We start from the raw sequence: 18,750 nt of genomic DNA on the forward strand, positions 1-18,750 counted from the left end.
ATAATTGAAAGTAGTAGAAAAGGAATAATAATGACAACAGTAGATTACAATTAGATAAACATGGCTAGGGGGAAAAAATATATCCTATTTTCATCACAAACTCCTCAACCCTCCCTCAAATTGACTGTTATACGATGTTTTATTTTCTATCTGAATCGGAGACGTTTAATTCTCTAAAATTTTCACAAATCAATAACTCATTATGTAAAATATAACCAAGGGAATTTATTTATCTTTCATATATTTTTTGTTTTAGTTTTTAGTATAAAAATTCAGCCTTTATAACAATAATATTCTCTACGGTCTGTTTTTCAATTTTAGAAAAAAATTACGAATATTTTTTTGTATATTGAAATAATAATAATAATATATGTACTAGGACTTATTCATTGTCCATTATAATCTGTTTGTAAATACAATGTGATAGAATTAATGCTTAAGACCTTTATTTAAATAAAAATAATGCAAATATATATTTATATAAATTATGTATCACGAATTTGTTCCAAAAGGGGGAATTCAATAGATTTATTTTTCGCAGATGCTTTTTGTGTGCTTTAATTTTATTTTTCATGAAATATAAGAATAAAATGATAATAATTTGATCAAATTAGTGAAGGACATAAATTTAGGAATCGTTAAAACTAGGGGGGTCCCATGATTAATATTCGTTCTTCAACTCTTAAAATGAGGAGTCGCGTGTTTTCTTCAAAAATATATAAATAAATAATAACAAAAGATTTCTTTAACAGCACACAAACACACGATTGCGAACGAACAAGTACACTAAATTGGTTAAATAAAATATTGACAACAGAGCACAAAACATCACTAATTGTTATTATAATAATGGGTTGAAGTAGGAATTTGGTTTAGAGATGACGATGATGATTTGGAGGAAGTCTGACTACTTTTGACGGGTCCGGATGGTGATGTAGTCCCTCCTCCTTTATTTTGAATCGTATTTAATTTAAGCTTGATTTGATTATTTTTGAGGGGTGGTCCTGGCTTATCGAATAGAGCCATACGCGACTTGACAAATCCCTTTTGATCAAAGTTCAAGCGTGAACGCCTAATTGGCTTAATTGCAGGATCAAATAAAGATAATTTGGATCGAACAATTCCCTCACATATTTGTTGTTGTGGGGTTTTACGAAATAGTATTCTGTCCCGTGACTCCTTTTCAACAACTCTTTTAATCAGACTATCAATTTTGGCAGATCGTGGAAGACGTGCTATTTCAGAGGACTGCTGACGAATTGTTGGATAGCGACGTCGTTCCAATGCAACGACCTTACATGTTTGTTCAAAGTATTCAACAATGTCCTGAATATCTTTTTCAAAGGTGCGATCAAGTATTCTTTCATCAGCGAGAGAGGATAGGTCATCATCCGTGGAATCTGTAAATATCGATGAAGCTCTTTTGTTATTTCCATTATTAGATAGGAAGAGGGATGCTGCTCGAAGGTCCTCTTCAAGATCTGAAACTGTTAGAAGTGAGGACCCAACGGACCTGGTAGTATCAAGGAAACAGTCATCTGTTCCGAATGAGCTGAAAACCCCGGATTCGCATGATCCTCTGCGTTTTAATGGAAAAGATCCTGAAGAGGAATATTTCATTTTTGAGTATCGTGGTTCAGATAGTTCCACAACGGAGTCATCTTGAGTCACCCATCCACCAGAATAAATCTTTCGTAGCAGTTGAACTCTACCTTGAAACAAATGGTCATCAAAACATCTACTCAATGGACTAGAGGAAGAGTCTGGCGCTGGTATGTTAATTGAAAGATCGTTTTCGTAATCAGCATCGTTATCATCATGGTCATCCAAGCTTTTGAGTGAGTGAGAACGACTTGGAGGCATAGAAACAGTTCCTCCTCTGATGTAATCCAAACACGAGGTTGATCCATAATACGTAGGAGTAGCTACTCTAGCGGGACTAGGGAGTTCAAAGCAGGAGGAAAACAAATCCTGAGTGGAACCAATTATTTTTTTCCCTTCTCGGAGTTTAGGGAGGGTAGCAAATGGATTTTGAGTTTTTGGAGAGGGTCGATAATAAGGATCCCTTAGAGACATTTCTTTACCGATACATCTGACAGATAGCTTGACATGAATACGAGCCTTCTCACTTGGAGAACGCCGAATTACCTCTTCTTCTGATAGAGATCGCTTATGTCCAACTATTGTGAAAATAGAGAAAAAGTGAATTAAATTTATTAATTACTTAAAAATGAGGAGTATACCTTTTCGTAGGTGGATAACAAAATTGCGAGTATCTGGCTTTTTCTGAGCATCCAGGAGTTTTTCAAGTTCGACAACTAGATTTCTTGACGATGGACGACTTGAGGCTTCAATCTAAATAAATGAAACAAATTTATATATGTACACAGGTGTAGAAAGAGTATAGTTATAAATTCTAAGCAGTTAACGTGGTAACCCTGACATTTTCAAAAATATTTAGGACGTTTCATTAGGCTAGCTACAACCAACTATGAGAGGCTGAAAATGTTCACAAATCCCACTTATCCCCAACAAATCCTCTGTTTTACTCTCCGTCACTAAATACGAAGCTGTTTTCTCTTCAAGAATGACATAAAAGTTAAAATAGATTTAGAAAATTAAAACGCTGGTATAAAAAAATTCACACGAGTCACATTGCTTATAATTTACAACTGTACCTATGAGCCAGTACTTACTATGACACAACTAAAGGCCAATTTGAGAAAGTCTGGTGGACAAGTAGGACACATTTCACTAAAGGCAATATAATCGACACCGAAGTTTTCTGTTCGAGGCAGGATATCCGGATCCGCGTCACATCTTCCAATAAGCTCACAGAGAATGATACCATAAGAGAAAGAGTCCGCCTGTTCATCATAGAATTGTCCTCGAAGACATTCGGGGGACATCCAATAGGGGGAGCCTACTTGAGGAAGACGAAAGTCTGTACGTGACGATGGAATCTTTGCCGCCAGTCCAAAATCCCCCAAAACTGCTGTCATAATAGTACCCTTTTCAGATACCAATTTCTTGACTAAGACATTCTGTAATTAAAATTAATTTCAAGATGATAAATAAATATATCACAATGTAGTACAATTAGGCACTACTTATAAATGGGGCCTACGTTAAATAGGATTGTAAAAAAAATATGTACAGAGTTGTTCAGATCATCGTTGACAATAGTTATCACTAATAGTCCAAAAATTAGAAACTTGAGAAAAAAAGTTTCCTCGTCGATTACAGCTAGGAGACTTCTACAAAATGACTGACACGATTTACGTACTAAGGAAGTACGTCCCATTCCTGCTTAATACTGGCTTTGAGAGATTCAATATTTGAATGTCCGGGTTTTTTCTCACCTTCAACTTTAGATACCTCTAAACAATATAATCGAGGGGCTTAAGATCATCCAAAAATGAACTTTGTAAACACAGATCTGAATTACCTTGTATATGCAAGAAATTTCTATAGAAAGGCCGTAAAAAAAAGTTTGACCTTTTCTTTATAAAATGTTATTTTTTTAAAAAGTAAGTGAAATTTGTTTTCTAAAAAAAAACCATCATGCAGTGAAATATGAACACAATTTATTATAACGGATTTAAAGGTTATTATTAAAAAAAAGGTCATTTCATTGATATTAATAATTATTGGAAAATGCAGCCGGATTTTTTTTTTAAAGGAAAGAAACAAAAGCCCACCGCACATATATATTTGATCCATACCCCGCTCACACTTAAACAGTACAACACCTTACCTTTGAAGTTAGATCCCGATGAAAATATCCTCGCGAGTGTAGATATGCAAGACCTTTTGCCGTATCTAAAGCAAGAGACATTCGCACTGACCAAGGAAGTTCTTCTTCTTTACGTTGAATCAATTGTTCTAGACTACCACCATTCACGTACTGGAAATATAAAATAATACATAATTACAATAAGGATCTTCACATTTAAAGAGTAAGGCTTATACAGTCATAATAATTGATTTATATACATAAATAATATCATTTTGCCATAAATATCAAATTTAAGTCGCGTTACCTTTATAAAATCATCTTGCAACCACTCATTCAAAAAAGAACAGAAAAAAGACCCTCAAATCAGTAGCTATATTTATTTATTTCCAAATTATTTATTACAAACAATAGTACCCCACATTGGTCAGAGTAATTAGACTTCAACTAAAAGACACATTTTGATTTAATAAATTAGGAGAAAACATTATTACTTTATACTAATTTTTTTACTCCTCTATAATCTATATTAACGAAGCAGAGTTTGTCTGTGCATATATGAGAAACAGTCACCGGGTGCAATGCATATAGTGCTCCCTGATGTATATAATATAAGCATATTTTCAACTAAGTAATAACAACGTAGTCGTATTAATGAAATAATAGAAGCGTTTTGCATGTATAGCATTAACCTTTTTTTGATGTAAGAAATTTGCAGGAGTGTGCATGTGCCTTTTTGTTTTTGTCAATGCTCTCTTATGTACATCCTAATACATAAACATTTTGGAGCATGTGTTTTTGTTAGTGAGCCCTGCTATAAACTAAAGTACTCATCAGTCATTCCAATCATATTTATCATTTTTTTATCTCAAATTCTTCTTATTATTCATTCACTCTTAAAGAGAACGGTCATATGAGTTGCTACGCGTGCGGGGAAAAAAACAATTAGAAAAAAATATCACGTACATTAAGGTCATATTTGATACAGTTCAATACATTGTATTTCATTCACAGTAAGTTCATCCCTGGACATCCATTCCCACCTAAATATTTAATGACGGTATACGGTCAAAACCTGTTAGTTGTTATTATATTTGTAGGGATGCCTGGGTAATCGACACTGGAGATGACTTATCATGAATGGGACATAGATATGAAGGATTATAGATAATAAATGACGTCATTACTCTTCCCTGCGATCGTCCATCATTACTACTTCTCCCTCTCATAAATTTCATAATCCCTATTTCTCTCCTCACAGTTCAAATCTACGTAAATAATCGAGAAGTATGCTCGGGTTCCTCACACCTTTCTCACAGATCAATTACACTCGTCTACTTTAAGTTCATCTCTGGATTGAAACCATATGACGACACTTAATATCCATCTGTAAGTTGGGAATGATTTGTCCGGGGATGAATTTTACAGGGAATGAAATTAATAGGAATGAAAATACTTAGTACCGTCGTATTTATATCAGTGAATACACAGATATAACATAATACAACAAAAATCATTACATTCCAGAGAGATGTAATTTGATTCAGGGCCCCCCTGACAACGGTGAGTAATTTCTACTGCTATTATGTATATACATAAATATGTTTTATGATTAATTAGAGTATAATAAAAAACTATGTGGAAAAAGAATGAAGCAACCTTAGAAGAATGACGATCTCTTATCATTTTTTTTATACTGTCAAACTTATAATTATACTTAACATCTATAAGAATAATCATTTACAATCAAGATGAACAACATACAAAAACTTGTACCTTTCTATATACTTTATGAGATGTTAGATGTCAACAAACAGACAGACAAACGTAGAACGAAACTTCCAAACTTTTGCATGGTAGGAGTTGAAGTCTAATTCCAAAAAAGGGAGTCCTAATAATACATATATATATTTCCACCAAATTACTACGTGACGCCTTAATAATCATACTATGTGGAAGCGAGTCTTTAAGTGGGAGTCTAATAGCAATAATTGTGAGAGTCACGAAAGTGACTTAAACAAAGCATAATTGATATTATTTTACAATTGAGTTATTTCAACATTTTTGTTTTAAATAAAAAACAAAACCATTATAGTTTGTTGTATATCCATCCATAAAATAATGTTGATTGTAATTATTTTAAGTATATGTAATTACATAATCATCATTCTAAATAAACAGAATGTACAACAAAACCTCTCCCTCCCTCAATTTCTTCGTCTTTGTCTTCACATCAATTACTGTGTGTATTATATTAATACCTGCAATTTAAATGAGATGAAGTTAAAGATATGACCTGTATGGACGTGAAGAATAGTGGCATCGGCGGCTCTATATATTATTGGAGAAAGATATACATGAATATATTTCTTATAATATACTGAGTTGATGACTCAAAACTTTCAGGAATAACATATTTTTACCGGCAAATAGATTGACAGCTTTTGAGAATGAAGGTCGTGTATTAAATGTACCACACTATCGGAATGACTTCTTGGAATCAATCCAAATTTGGATGGTAGATGCGGCAAACACTCTTCTTCAAGACGCCTTAAACTGCACAATCGAGGGGTTTGAGGTCAGGGGTTGGAGGAGGTTCATATGGAAGCAGGCCAGAAGTCGACCATATTGTTTGTGCTTTGTGTTTTGGCTTTTCTTAGCAATATGAGGTTGTAATCGACTTCTTAATGTTGTGAGCACGGCATGGATAGAGATGCCAAGGGTCTATGCAGCCTTCTCAACACGGAGGAGTTCGTATTTGCTTTGCTTTTTCTGTTGTGGCTTCGACATTATTACACTTGAGAGACATGGGATAAAAGCAAAATTTGTTTACTTTGTTTCAGCTATCGCATGGTTTCGTACTAAAACTTTGTTATTAAATATTACTGCAAGTTTTGGGTCCATATTCTGTTGCATATATCACTTATCATTCAATTATATAACCATTGACTGTAACTACGATAGTGATCATTTTATGGAACGAGACGAAAGACATCCATTTCAACTTATCCTTGTTGAAAGCTGCCTTAATTTAAATCACACTTCCATAACGTTAAATACATGCCTTCATCTCAACATACAGTCAAAAGAATAACCTAGAATATTTGCATCTGGGCATTCGGGTCATGATTTTGACTCCTCCCAGTAATTAATATTTTTAGCCATGTATATTTGGGGGATTTCTTGCCACTGTCATCGTTTCTTCTTTCGAACATTATACGGAGTCTTCCTGGCCACTATTATTAGCATTCAAATCTCACTTGGAGGGTGACCCACATACTTCATATTGTGACCTTAAGTCAAGTTTCCCAGAAAGATGTTATTGTTATATCAATTAAAAAATAATAATTAGGTGGGAGCTAATGTTTCATAGAAACATTGTAGCATCAATGTTTTTTTTTTTTAAAAGAGTCGCTAACAACTTCAGAATTCTGAATTGCACAAGTGTGTAAATGTTTAGTTTCTGCCCGGTATAAACTAGTGTTGATGGTGGATTCGAGACCTATTTTCCCCCCGTTCAGTCTTAAATATATATATCTGTATGAACAATTCAGTTCATATGCAATTTCAGACTGTGGAGCGAATTATCTATACCATTTCTATACAATTTGCAACTTGTAAAAACAAATCGCACAAACTACAATTTCCAAGTCTTATTTCATTCAATCATACGTCATTTTAATTACCAGCAATTAATTTATACGATCCTTTCATTTTTATCAATAAAAAGAATGCATTCATAATTTCTTTAGGAGTCTTATATCTTTGGGCAAGTGAACGTAATATTGTGCCATAGAATATGAAATGATAAACTATGCAGTAATTTTCATCAAAATAATGAAAAATTACACCATTAATATATGGAATCAGAGGCGTCCGCAGGGATGGAATGATTTTTTCCAAAAAATTTAATCGTCTGTGAATAGTTATGGATTTTTGAAGAAAAAAAATTTAATATTTGAATTTTTTTTTTTAACTATTGTGGATTTTTGAATTTTTTTCCCCAAAAAGTTGGAATATTTGAATTTTTTTAAAATAGCTATAGGCTATCGTATTTTTTCCAAATTTTTTTTTTTGAACAGCTGTGGATTTTTGAAACTTTATTGCAAAAAATTTAATCATTTAAATTTGATTTTTTTTTTTTAAATTTCAAAAATAAGCCCCCTCCAAAATATATATATATCTAATCCTGTAGAGGCACCTGGGAATCCTTATCACAAGTAATCAACATTATCCATGTCCATTACTATGTTATATCTTGTACACAACATATGTGGCCCATCAACACAAAAGCAACCTAAAATGTTTTTTCTCAAAATTAAGGGTAGATTACATTTGTATTCTTCGACGAATATTCGTCCATTTCTTTCAAGGATAATTCTTTTTATGTGTGTCACAAATTGTATCCAAAACTGTTCGTCACATTAAAATTATCATAGATTTTATAGTTGAAAGGGTCTCTATATCGGGCCCAATACAAGCCCCTTAAATCAAATAATCGTTTCAAACTATAGCTATAGTTCTTAAGTATCTTAACTCATCCACAAATTTGAATACAAAGCCTCTAATTGATTCAAATATGTAGTCAAAGAATAAAATGGAAGTTTCTCTTCTTGTTGGGTTTGTTCTAATTAACATACTTATTATATGTAAAATAATAATAATTGGACATTGTCCTTTTCTGGATTTTGGTTTGGGATTGTTTTTGTGTTAATTTGACATACATTTATTTTTACTTATTAGCAAATGTTTTACGAGGGGGAAGGATCAATCATTTTGCTCCTCCTCTCTTTGTAAGTGAATAATAATTACCTCATTAATTAATATATTCATTACTAGAGAGAGGGAGAGAAAGAGAGGTAGGAAGGACAAGACAATGGAGGAATTGAGACAACATAAGAATACGTTCCCTTGTTACACATTGGATTTCTTGATTAGATAGCCAAAAAAATAACACAAAAAGTCTTATGTCGGAAAATATGTAACAGGAACATTAGTAGAGTTGTCAAAAAAAAAAAGACGTAAACGAGAGCGATACTTTTGTAGGTGCAATTTGTACTGTCATGACGTTTTATTATATAAGCTACAAAGGGGGGGCGTCGATCCTTTATTCAACAAGGACTTACAAGTATTACTCCACAAAAAATCCTCAAGGTTACACTTATCTTTTATTGGCAGCACAAACAAATTATCAATCCGATCAATGATAGTTGCATGTATGCAGTAAAAAAAAGGAAGATTACTCCTTTAGAAAATCTATTCTTTAGGTTAAAAATGTAACAGATTACTTTCGCTGTTAATAACTCCCTTAAAAAAGTTTCAGAGTTACTCATTGTCATTCATGATTAGCAGACTTGTGGTTACATTTTATACTCTTAAATAATGGAAGAATGTGATATCAGCTTTAAAAAATCTAAAACAATTCTCAAAAGATACAAAAATACTAAGGATTTACAACTCTACTTATTAGCTATTATGATTTTAAAATAAATTTTGAAAAATAACCTAGGATAAAAACCTCTGGTTAGTGGGGTCCTAAGACAATTATGAGGGTAAACTACGATCATAAAAAGTTTGAAGGGGATATTAATTGTCAAGGTTGTAACTTTGTGGGACAAAATTTTATTTACATTATTTAATAACAAGTGCTGACGCACTCTGTATCATAAAATATATATTTCTTTTTTAGATATCATACTATTTATGTATAAAAATACATAGTGTATTATATAATTACATTTCTATTTCAAACTTAAATACTGAGAATAAAATAAATCCGAGGTTTTCTTTACAAAAGGAAAGGAAGCCTTACATGTAGCTTTGTGACTGCGTGTTAAGTTTATACAGAGTGGGGCAACATTAAGATCTTTTTTCAAAATGCAAAAAAACAAATTTTATAAATTTGTTTTTTTTTATTTCTTGATGAATGTTTTGCTCAGTATTAAAATTCATATCAGATAGATGACGTCCCTGACTGTCGAAATGACCAAATTTCTGTATTATAATTCCCAGAGATTTTTTCATTTTTCTTAAAATAACTTTTCATAGAAAGGTTTTAAAAGGATAATTATTTTATTAGTGGTTCATTTTTATAGTTGTGTATGATTCGTTTAAGATATAATTAAGTAATTAATTATTGGCGATTACCCTACTAAGGTCTTCAAAATGTGTTTTTCTGAATTAATCTGGTTTTAATTAACTAATTAGAATAAACCGACCTAATTTAATATTCTTGCATGACACCAAACCTGATGGTATCATTTTTAACTCTTTAACATCATTCTACGTGGAGTTATTCGCCCACAAAGAATTTTTCAATTTCAAATCACACAAATTAATAGAAAAAAATAGTTTTTTGTATTTAAAAAATAGAAGCAATTAACTGATTTTCATAAAACGGACAAAACAAAAAAATTTCAATGAGTTTAGTTTTGTAAAATATTATATTAAACCATTTTTTTTGGCAATATTTATTTTTAACGACAAAAACACGTTCCTTGCGACTCCAATGCATAATAGCAGCTGACTCTATTCCCGAGAAAACTTTAGAATCTCTACTCTGGAATGAAGAATATTTGAGAAGTGAGCAGCTTACCTGTAATGGCGTATCACTTGATTACCCTCAAACAACCCTGAGAATAAAAAATTACACAAATGCTAGTCGAGCTTTAACGAAATGATTTAAGTCGACCCAGATCAAAAGAAACATTTTTTTCGATTTTGAAGAACAATTATTCAAAAAAATGATATTTATCTATTAGTCTAGATTTTGTAGGACGCTTTGTGCACCCTGTATATCATACAAATACATAAAATATGTAGATTAGTGTTCTCTTTCTCTATCCAAGGTTGTTTATAAGAAACCTTAAACTTTATAGCAGTAGTAAAAAACCTTTATTTGCTTTAACTTAATCTTTGCAATAATCCAATAATGCGTACCAAATTCATAATTCATAAATATTATATAAGATTCGTGATTTTGCGTTGCTTCCTTTTTTAAGAATAATTATTATTCAATTAAACATAGTCATTAGAGTCGATCAATTATTTGAATAAAAGGTTTGATAATAATGGATAATTTGCACAAGTTGTCGATTATTATACATATCTATGACTCTTAGAAGAACATCAAATTTCTTTTGTATAAAAACCCTATCAACTTTTCTTTACAAATTTAAAAGCGATATCAAAGCAAAGTCTTGGGAGTACAAAATAGAAATGTTATTCTAATGACGTCACTGGGGGATGAAGTTATGAATGTATTTTAAACAGAAACCTCGCTGAGGTTGGATATGAAAATGTATGACGTATTTAAACCAATTTTTATCCTAATAATACCCTAAAAAATTATAATAGGTATAACACAATATTCTTAGCTCCTTATTCGTAATGACGTACTCATATAATTTACAAGCTCTCTTCTCTACTGGCAACATCACTGAGTGGGGACCCAAAACTTGCAGTAGTAAGATTATGTAAGAAAAACATAATTTTTATGGAATCAAAAAAAGAAAACTAATTCGTGAGAGAGCTCAAGTTTGTTTTGTTTTCTAACTAATTTAGTATGCTTTAATATATCAAAATATGAATTGATTTCAATCACTCAACCTTCATTAATTATTGAATTAGTAAGTGTTCAGATTTCAGATATGTTGACGCATCATATATCACAAATGAATACAACATACCTTATATTTGTAACATATACACACATAGAATGAAAAGAACGCCTCATTCAATTATCTCGGTCTATTTATTATGAAAGGATAACATTGAATTGAGTGGTGTAGTTGGACCCAACATAAACGTTTTCATTTATGACTAAGTGAGTAAGTGAAAATACTTTTAAGAGTCATGATATGATATTAATAAAAAAGATAATATCGTGGCTTTAGGTTTATCTACTATGACCTACAAATATATTAATCATAACCATAGGATTCTTAAGACTAATAAGTGAATAAGTGTTCAGTTATTGTAGCTCTTAAATATAGTTGAGACCCACTTCAAAACCGGTTCGGTCTTATGGATTTTTTGTAGAACAATTTGAACCAATATTTCGTCCAGGCCGCGAGCTTAGACCCCAATCGTTTACAAATTGTCTCAATCTATGGAACAATTTTATTCCTTATCCTAATAGTTGAGTTGTACAAATTTGATTTATACAACACATTCAACTTCATATGACATCATATATAAGACAGACATATTCATATAACCGATTTCATCAGTTTACGTATACAAGAAAGTGATTTAAAATCCGGAACAAGTTAAGAACCCAATATCTTGGCGCTCCTGAGATCTATGTTTTATTAAAGTGTGCTCATCAGATTTAGCTGACAAAACTGTAATCGCTAAAATACAAGGTCCCTGATATGTCCTCCGAATACTATTAACGTTTGGCTATTATTGTGTGCCTCCTACCCAGAGGAAAACTATGTGCAAGATGGTGCACCTTCACACACATCGGTCAAATGCCAGAAGATATGCGCCGACAATATGGCTGATTTTTGGCACAAGGACATGTGGCCATCATCTTCGCCGGATTTGAACCTGTTGGACTTTGCTGTGGGGAGCACTTTGGAAAGAGATACCTACCTGACATCTCACCCGAATATGGACTCCCTGAAAGCCGTCATTTTGAAGGAGTGGAACAACATGCCCGAGAAGTTCATCACCAACTCCCCCGCAAGGCTTTCCACCACTGTGTGGAGGCTTTGATTGCACAAAAATCGTGTCTCAAAGCTTTGTTTCAAAATTAGTTATTAAAAAATAAAATTATTGACATTTTTTCTAAAATCAGTCATTCAGTCCACGTTTTGCTTCCGAACCCTCTACCTTAAAATTTTCCTGATTTAAAATCCCCACTCTGTGTATATAGAGACATATTTAGACCCAAATCCTTTAAAGGGCCGAATATCAGAGTTTTCCAGCGAATCGTGAATAAAACTTTGAAAGGTTTTATAGAACACAGATTTTTTCCCGTAATATTAACTGGTTGAATAATAAAAATAAACCAATATTTTAATCAGAACTAGGACAGCTGAGACAGAGTGCAAAATAAATGGTATATCAGCGCTACTTAAAGAAGGAATTTTGTTATAACAAGATTTCTTATAGTGTCCCCTCCAAGGATCTCATTACAAAGAATAAAAAGCTGAAATACGACAACAATACTCTTGAGAGAAAGCCTGGAAGGCACAAGGGCAAAAAAACTCAAAGGATATAAATATTGCCTCCGTCCTTACCAGAAAGCAACCCTCTTGACTAAGGCACCCGAGAGGAAGGCCTGTGTCAACTCACATGAATGTCATAAAGGCTCCCATGGAGAAAGGGTGAACTGGAGTTAGGCAACCTTTTGGAGAGTAGAGGCTAAACAGCAATATAGTGTCATGAAAGAGGGTCAAATAGCTGCAGAGTCATGGTGGAGTAGTATGCCCAAACTTAGATTATTGTTCATATTAAGATGGCGGACCGGTTAAAATTCACTGGTAGGCCGATATGGCCCGCAGCCAGGGGTTCCCGACCTCTGATCTAGGCCATGGTGTAGAGCATAACGGTCGCAGAACCGTCTTGGATGTTCGGACGGAAATACAACACTACTATATTACTACCAAAATATTTGTTCAAGTCAAAGGGCTTGTAATGAGATCAGGAACAATTAAAAAAAAAGACATTAAATACCAAGGAAGTTGCAAATTGCGATAATGTTATGACAACTAAGCATATACAATATACGCATCTGAATGAATATATTCATTCTATATATATATATATAAAAGACCAATATATGTATATGTACTTATGTTCTCTGATAATTCACGGTTCAGTTAAACAAAATGACTATAATACACACTATGATTAAATATTAAAAACTTGCATATTAAGTTCTTTAAAACGCATATTTTAATAATATACCAGGTGTCCATAAACTATTGTACGATCACAAAGCTTCAATGTTATCAAGATTCATTTATGGAATCTAATGATCAAGAAAAATATATATATTTCGGCGTACTTTAAGTATTTTACACTACAATGTGGCCTCAATGATGACCTCCGAACTCCACTTGAATGCAGCAAAAGCGCTCCTAATGAAATTATCATTCCTGAACACCCATTCATGAATTAATGGAAGAATTCAATCCCTCGAAGAAATGGTGGCGTTTGTAGCAGACTTTGACCTCTATGAACAGCCAAAAGTATTCAGTTAAAGAGAATATGGAAGCCCAAATGTATCCCTATATCAATATTTGTGGTCATAAATCAAATGTTGGGTCACATTGGCGGTGGGCAAAAAGTCACTTTATTTTTAGGGAAAGAGAAAATACATTAACAATTAGATGAATTGTTGACCTAAATTTATCCTGTTTAACGCACAACAAAAGAAGGCTTTCAATTAATTTGAACTGCCTGTATTTATCTGCTAGTTATATAAAGTGTTTAATAAAGAAATTTGAGCGCATGCGCAGGCAGGACATTGTTTGTTATTTTAGTGGCTAGCCTAAAGTTTTTGCCGTTAGTTTAAAAAAAATGGCATCAATCAAGGAAGTATTTTTTTTTCAATGGTTTGAAAAGGTCCATGCTGCTTTCCACCATGGAGTTACAATTTTGAGATGCTAAACTTCATAAACATGGACAAATAATGTGTTTGGAGAGTGAGAAAGGAACTGGAATAGTCTGGAGGTGATTAAGACTATGTTCCATACCACACTGCAAAGAAAACGTTGGCCTGGTTGTCAGTTTTTTTGTTTTTTTTTTTACTTTGTTGGACCCAGTATTTGGCCACCTAGCTCACACGAACTCTATGGACTTCTTTGTGTGGGGTTCGGTTGAATGACACACCAACAGATCCTCCAGTAACACAAAATCAGAGCTGATGTACATGATCCGAAAGGAATTCCAGAATCTGCAAAATGATACTGTCATCAAGTCCTGCTCCCGTCTCCAAGGTCAAGTCCGTTAACACCGTTATTGACACTAAAACAATTATACTGAATAAAATAATAATGGTTTATCTATCATTTGGCATTGATTTTTATTAAAATCAGACAATAAGTTAAGGAGAAAATTAATTTTTTTTTAAAGTCATGTTAATTGTTATATAAAGGTTATATGATATTTAGCCATTACCCTTGGAAACAATTTTGACATGATCTTGGCAAAAGAATCCCAAGACAATGGACCTCCTCTATCTATGCCTTCTCTTAAGTAATGCATTATCTACGACTGGTTTCTTGATGTGAACGACTGTTTTTCGATGGACTACAAGCTGCTTAGGGATATCCCCACGCTGAGAAGTTCTGCAACCCCAACTTGGTTATCTCATGTACTCTTGAATAAAAACAAACAAGGTTTGCCTACGTTTTATGCTGTTTTTATGTGACACCCGGTATGAGAATAATGGAACAATGTCTATGATAAGAAGTAATCAAACACATTTAAAAAAAAGAGCATTTAGGCAACTGATATTTTGCGCGTCTCCCTCCTTTTTATTGTAGCTGTTTTCAATAATAGTCATAATAATGATATAATAACCAACTAATAATTGCCTAACTAAATATATACAAACATCACATCGTGAGGCCTTGAAAATCAAGACTTAATAAATAATAATGGTAACATTTTTAGTCATTTCTTCAATAGGTTTAATATCACTTCGTATCTATGTTTGTGAATGTTACTTTTACACACAATACGACGGGTCGTTTGAAAAGTCCACGAGATGGCACTACTACCACACATCGAAGTATTTTTTAGTTAGTAGCATCTCTTGGAAGAACATAAATTAATCTTTAGCCAGATCGGTATTTTTCTTTCTGTTTGGGTGTGTTACAGGGTTCCAAAATTGAAGTAAAATAAGAGAAAATTAGATACATTCTTCAAAATCACTACGACCAGGGTGAAAAGGAGAGCAGGTGAGCGAAAAATTGTCCTGTTTATGGACCCTATACAGTATCACATACAATAGCAAAGTAGTGGTTCCAACGACTCCGTTGACGTCGAAAATGTCGATAAAATCATGGAAGTCTTCGAGTTGGACTGGCATGTGAGCACATATTCAATTGCCTGAAGATTATCCAGACAACCATTTAGAACCATCTAAATCGGATAATTCTAATTATGATAATTTTATCGTAAACATAAAGCGAAAAAATGCTCAGAACTTATTATTTCACCTATTATAGCTGACAAGGATCATGGTGCTTCATCCCCACAGTAGAAACAATTTTGTAGATAATATTTTCCTATACTGCATGAGTAAAAAACATTATTCTTTAACTCCATTTCTTCATCCGTAATAGGATAATGATAATAATTGACTTTTAAAATATTCTTCTTCTTTTTTTTTAACATCTCTATTAAAATTGATCACTTTTTATCGTTGGTGGAGGAGGCTCTATGTAAACACATATTTTTAAGGATTAAGATGGTCCTCTTCCTTTTAATATTATGTGGAGATACGCTGTATTATTAACTTCATCAGCTGACTGGACAAAATGTATTTGTCAACGAACGAAGATTATGAGACGATTTTTTTAGAATGTTTAATTTGACTTAAACAAATATATTTTTCCATTTTTTAAAGAAATAAAGAGGAGACGAACTGTGACGAAACAATACGAAATTAACAATTAGTTACGATCACACATTAAGTGTATGGGAGTGTGCACTACCATTGGAACAAACTTTGACCTCATCAAGATCCTAGACAAATGCATGAATTTTTGGATTTTATCAATTCTCCCACGGAATGTTCAGCAGGCTTTGATGATGTCAGCAGAAGCGAACTTATTATCTACGTGCTTGATGGCAGCATTGAGGGACTCAACACTTTTGTGGATAAGGTGGCACAGTTGTGCCTTTACAAGCCCCATCCCCCTAGACATAGAAGTAGCAAGACGTTCAGGACAGGAGACCCTTTATGGATTTTTTTGAAAGTAGGAATCCCATTCTTCACCTAATACATGTCCTGGAATTTCTTGGTGATGTTGTTGAAGGCCTGCAATTCCATTTCGATCCTATAGATCAAGGGTAAACAGTGAGTAATGTTGGACAACACATCATTTGCAAATCAATGGTCCAATCAATAGGTATTTTTGGTACATGTTAAAGTGAAATTTTCTACTTTTATCCATTAATTTTTTTATATTTACTGCTAAATATTTTATTAAAATCTAAATTTCATCATAGATAATATGGTGAAAAATCAACCAAATTCAAGGAGATGCTGATGAACATGTAAGATCTTTATGATTGATCTCATATTTTGTATCACAAGTAGTCCATTCTAATTTGCCGGTATTCCAAAAAAAAAAAAAAAAAAAAAAAAAAAAAAATCAATAGTCACGTCATTAAGGGTATTTTTCCTTTTCTTTAAATCATTCCGTTCAATAAAAGAAAAAACTATATGGTGCCCTGGAATTTTTACCTCAAGACATTTTTCCTTAAACCATTTAACCTTAGGAAATTTTTCCTTACGGATATTTCGCCTTAACATATAAATAAATGAAGCTTCAATGTCCTGAGGCAAAATAGTTAAAGACAAAATTACCTAGCACCAAATTATATAACTAAGTGCAAATATAATATGCTCTTATTATATTGTAAGATATGTGTAATGTTCTTGATACATCGACATTTGTAGGATAAATTCCAAGGACCGAAAGTTTAGGACTAAGACTGTACTAACCACAATAAATATAGACCGACTCAAGGACTGACAGTCGTAAGGACGGATCAAGGCTGTACTGGACCGAATAAATAAGGACCGACACAACACTAATAATGATGGTGGGAAAGGAAAAATAGTACAAAAAGTCATCGGAAATATATATTTGCCTAATTTCTACGGACTGATTTTGGAACATTTTCTCTCTTTCTTTTTGTAGAAGGAAAGGTTGCAAGATAGACTAAGCTATTTGATACTAACTACACATGTAATTGTAACATAAATAATCCCTTATCAAAGGAAAGAGTTAAAAGATACGAACATTCTCTACTACAAAATTACTTTATGAAAACTTCACATGACAACTTTACAAGAGAGGATTCATCATTCCACGATTCATTTCTCTTGCTTAAAATATTTCTTATTTCTACACCAAACAATAGATAGGCAATTTATACGTAAATCTCATGTAGGTTAGACTGAGACGGAATTGCAGTCACAATAGAATTTGACATAGAGGCCAGCATTTTCTCATTATTTGGGTCAATTGTTGACCCAAATGGTACGTCTAAAAAGTAAATCTTTCATTCGGGTTAACGATTTGAGTATTATAAGACGTAAGGACAACATGTGTGGACCGTCAACACTAAAGCTAGCTAGAATAATTATTTTCAAAATTGAGGAAGGAATATATTTGTACTCTTCAAAGAATATTGCCAATTTATATCAATAAATTATTCTTACAAACCCTTTGGGTGTGCCGCAAAATTAAATAGTCAAAATATAAAAGAATAGAAAATTGACATATTTCTTTTCAAAGGGCCGTATTGGGGCCAATATTAGTCTCTTAAATCAAATAAAGGTTCTAAATTAAAGCTAAAATTATTGGGTATCTTCACTTATCCCACAAATTAGAAAAGAAAGCCTATAATTGACTCAAATATGTGAATGAAATATTGGGATGTATATATGTATGAAGTAAAACAATTCCAATCTTATCCATTTCTTGATTTTTCTTTAAGCTTGTTTTTAAGTTGACGCATTAGATTTAAACACATCCTTGAACCCTTCATATTTACTATATATATGTCGATCGATTATTAAATTTTAAAATCAAATTAAAGGTTTAACTCATTTTCGATAATATTTATCTATATTATGATGTGTTTGTCTATTGAAGCCTCACTTTTGAGTGTGCTCTTAATATCTGAGGGCTACGTGACAACTGGATCTCAGAAATAACAATGTAGCAACGAGCATGTGTAGCTCAGTGTGTGATATATAACAAGAAAATTGCTGAGTTGAATTTTTTTAGCTGGCCCGTTTTTTGGAATTGGTAGTC

The 18,750-nt window shown here is 32.8% G+C and overlaps 1 protein-coding gene across 1 annotated transcript in view; it reads right to left on the reverse strand.

Moving 5' to 3' along the window:
* Positions 1–205: 205 nt before the first annotated feature.
* The window catches only part of LOC121119544 (uncharacterized), a 74,102-nt gene continuing 55,557 nt past the window's right edge, over positions 206–18,750 (reverse strand). The window contains exons 4-7 of the mRNA XM_040714242.2: positions 3,758–3,907; positions 2,697–3,044; positions 2,244–2,355; positions 206–2,180 (exon numbers count right to left, since the gene is read on the reverse strand). Of these exons, the coding sequence (XP_040570176.1) occupies positions 832–2,180; positions 2,244–2,355; positions 2,697–3,044; positions 3,758–3,907 (1,959 nt within the window). The 3' untranslated portion in view covers positions 206–831. The remainder of the gene's footprint in view (positions 2,181–2,243; positions 2,356–2,696; positions 3,045–3,757; positions 3,908–18,750) is intronic.

This window comes from Lepeophtheirus salmonis, chromosome 6 (assembly GCF_016086655.4).
Source record: "Lepeophtheirus salmonis chromosome 6, UVic_Lsal_1.4, whole genome shotgun sequence".
NCBI classification, from domain to species: domain Eukaryota; kingdom Metazoa; phylum Arthropoda; class Copepoda; order Siphonostomatoida; family Caligidae; genus Lepeophtheirus; species Lepeophtheirus salmonis.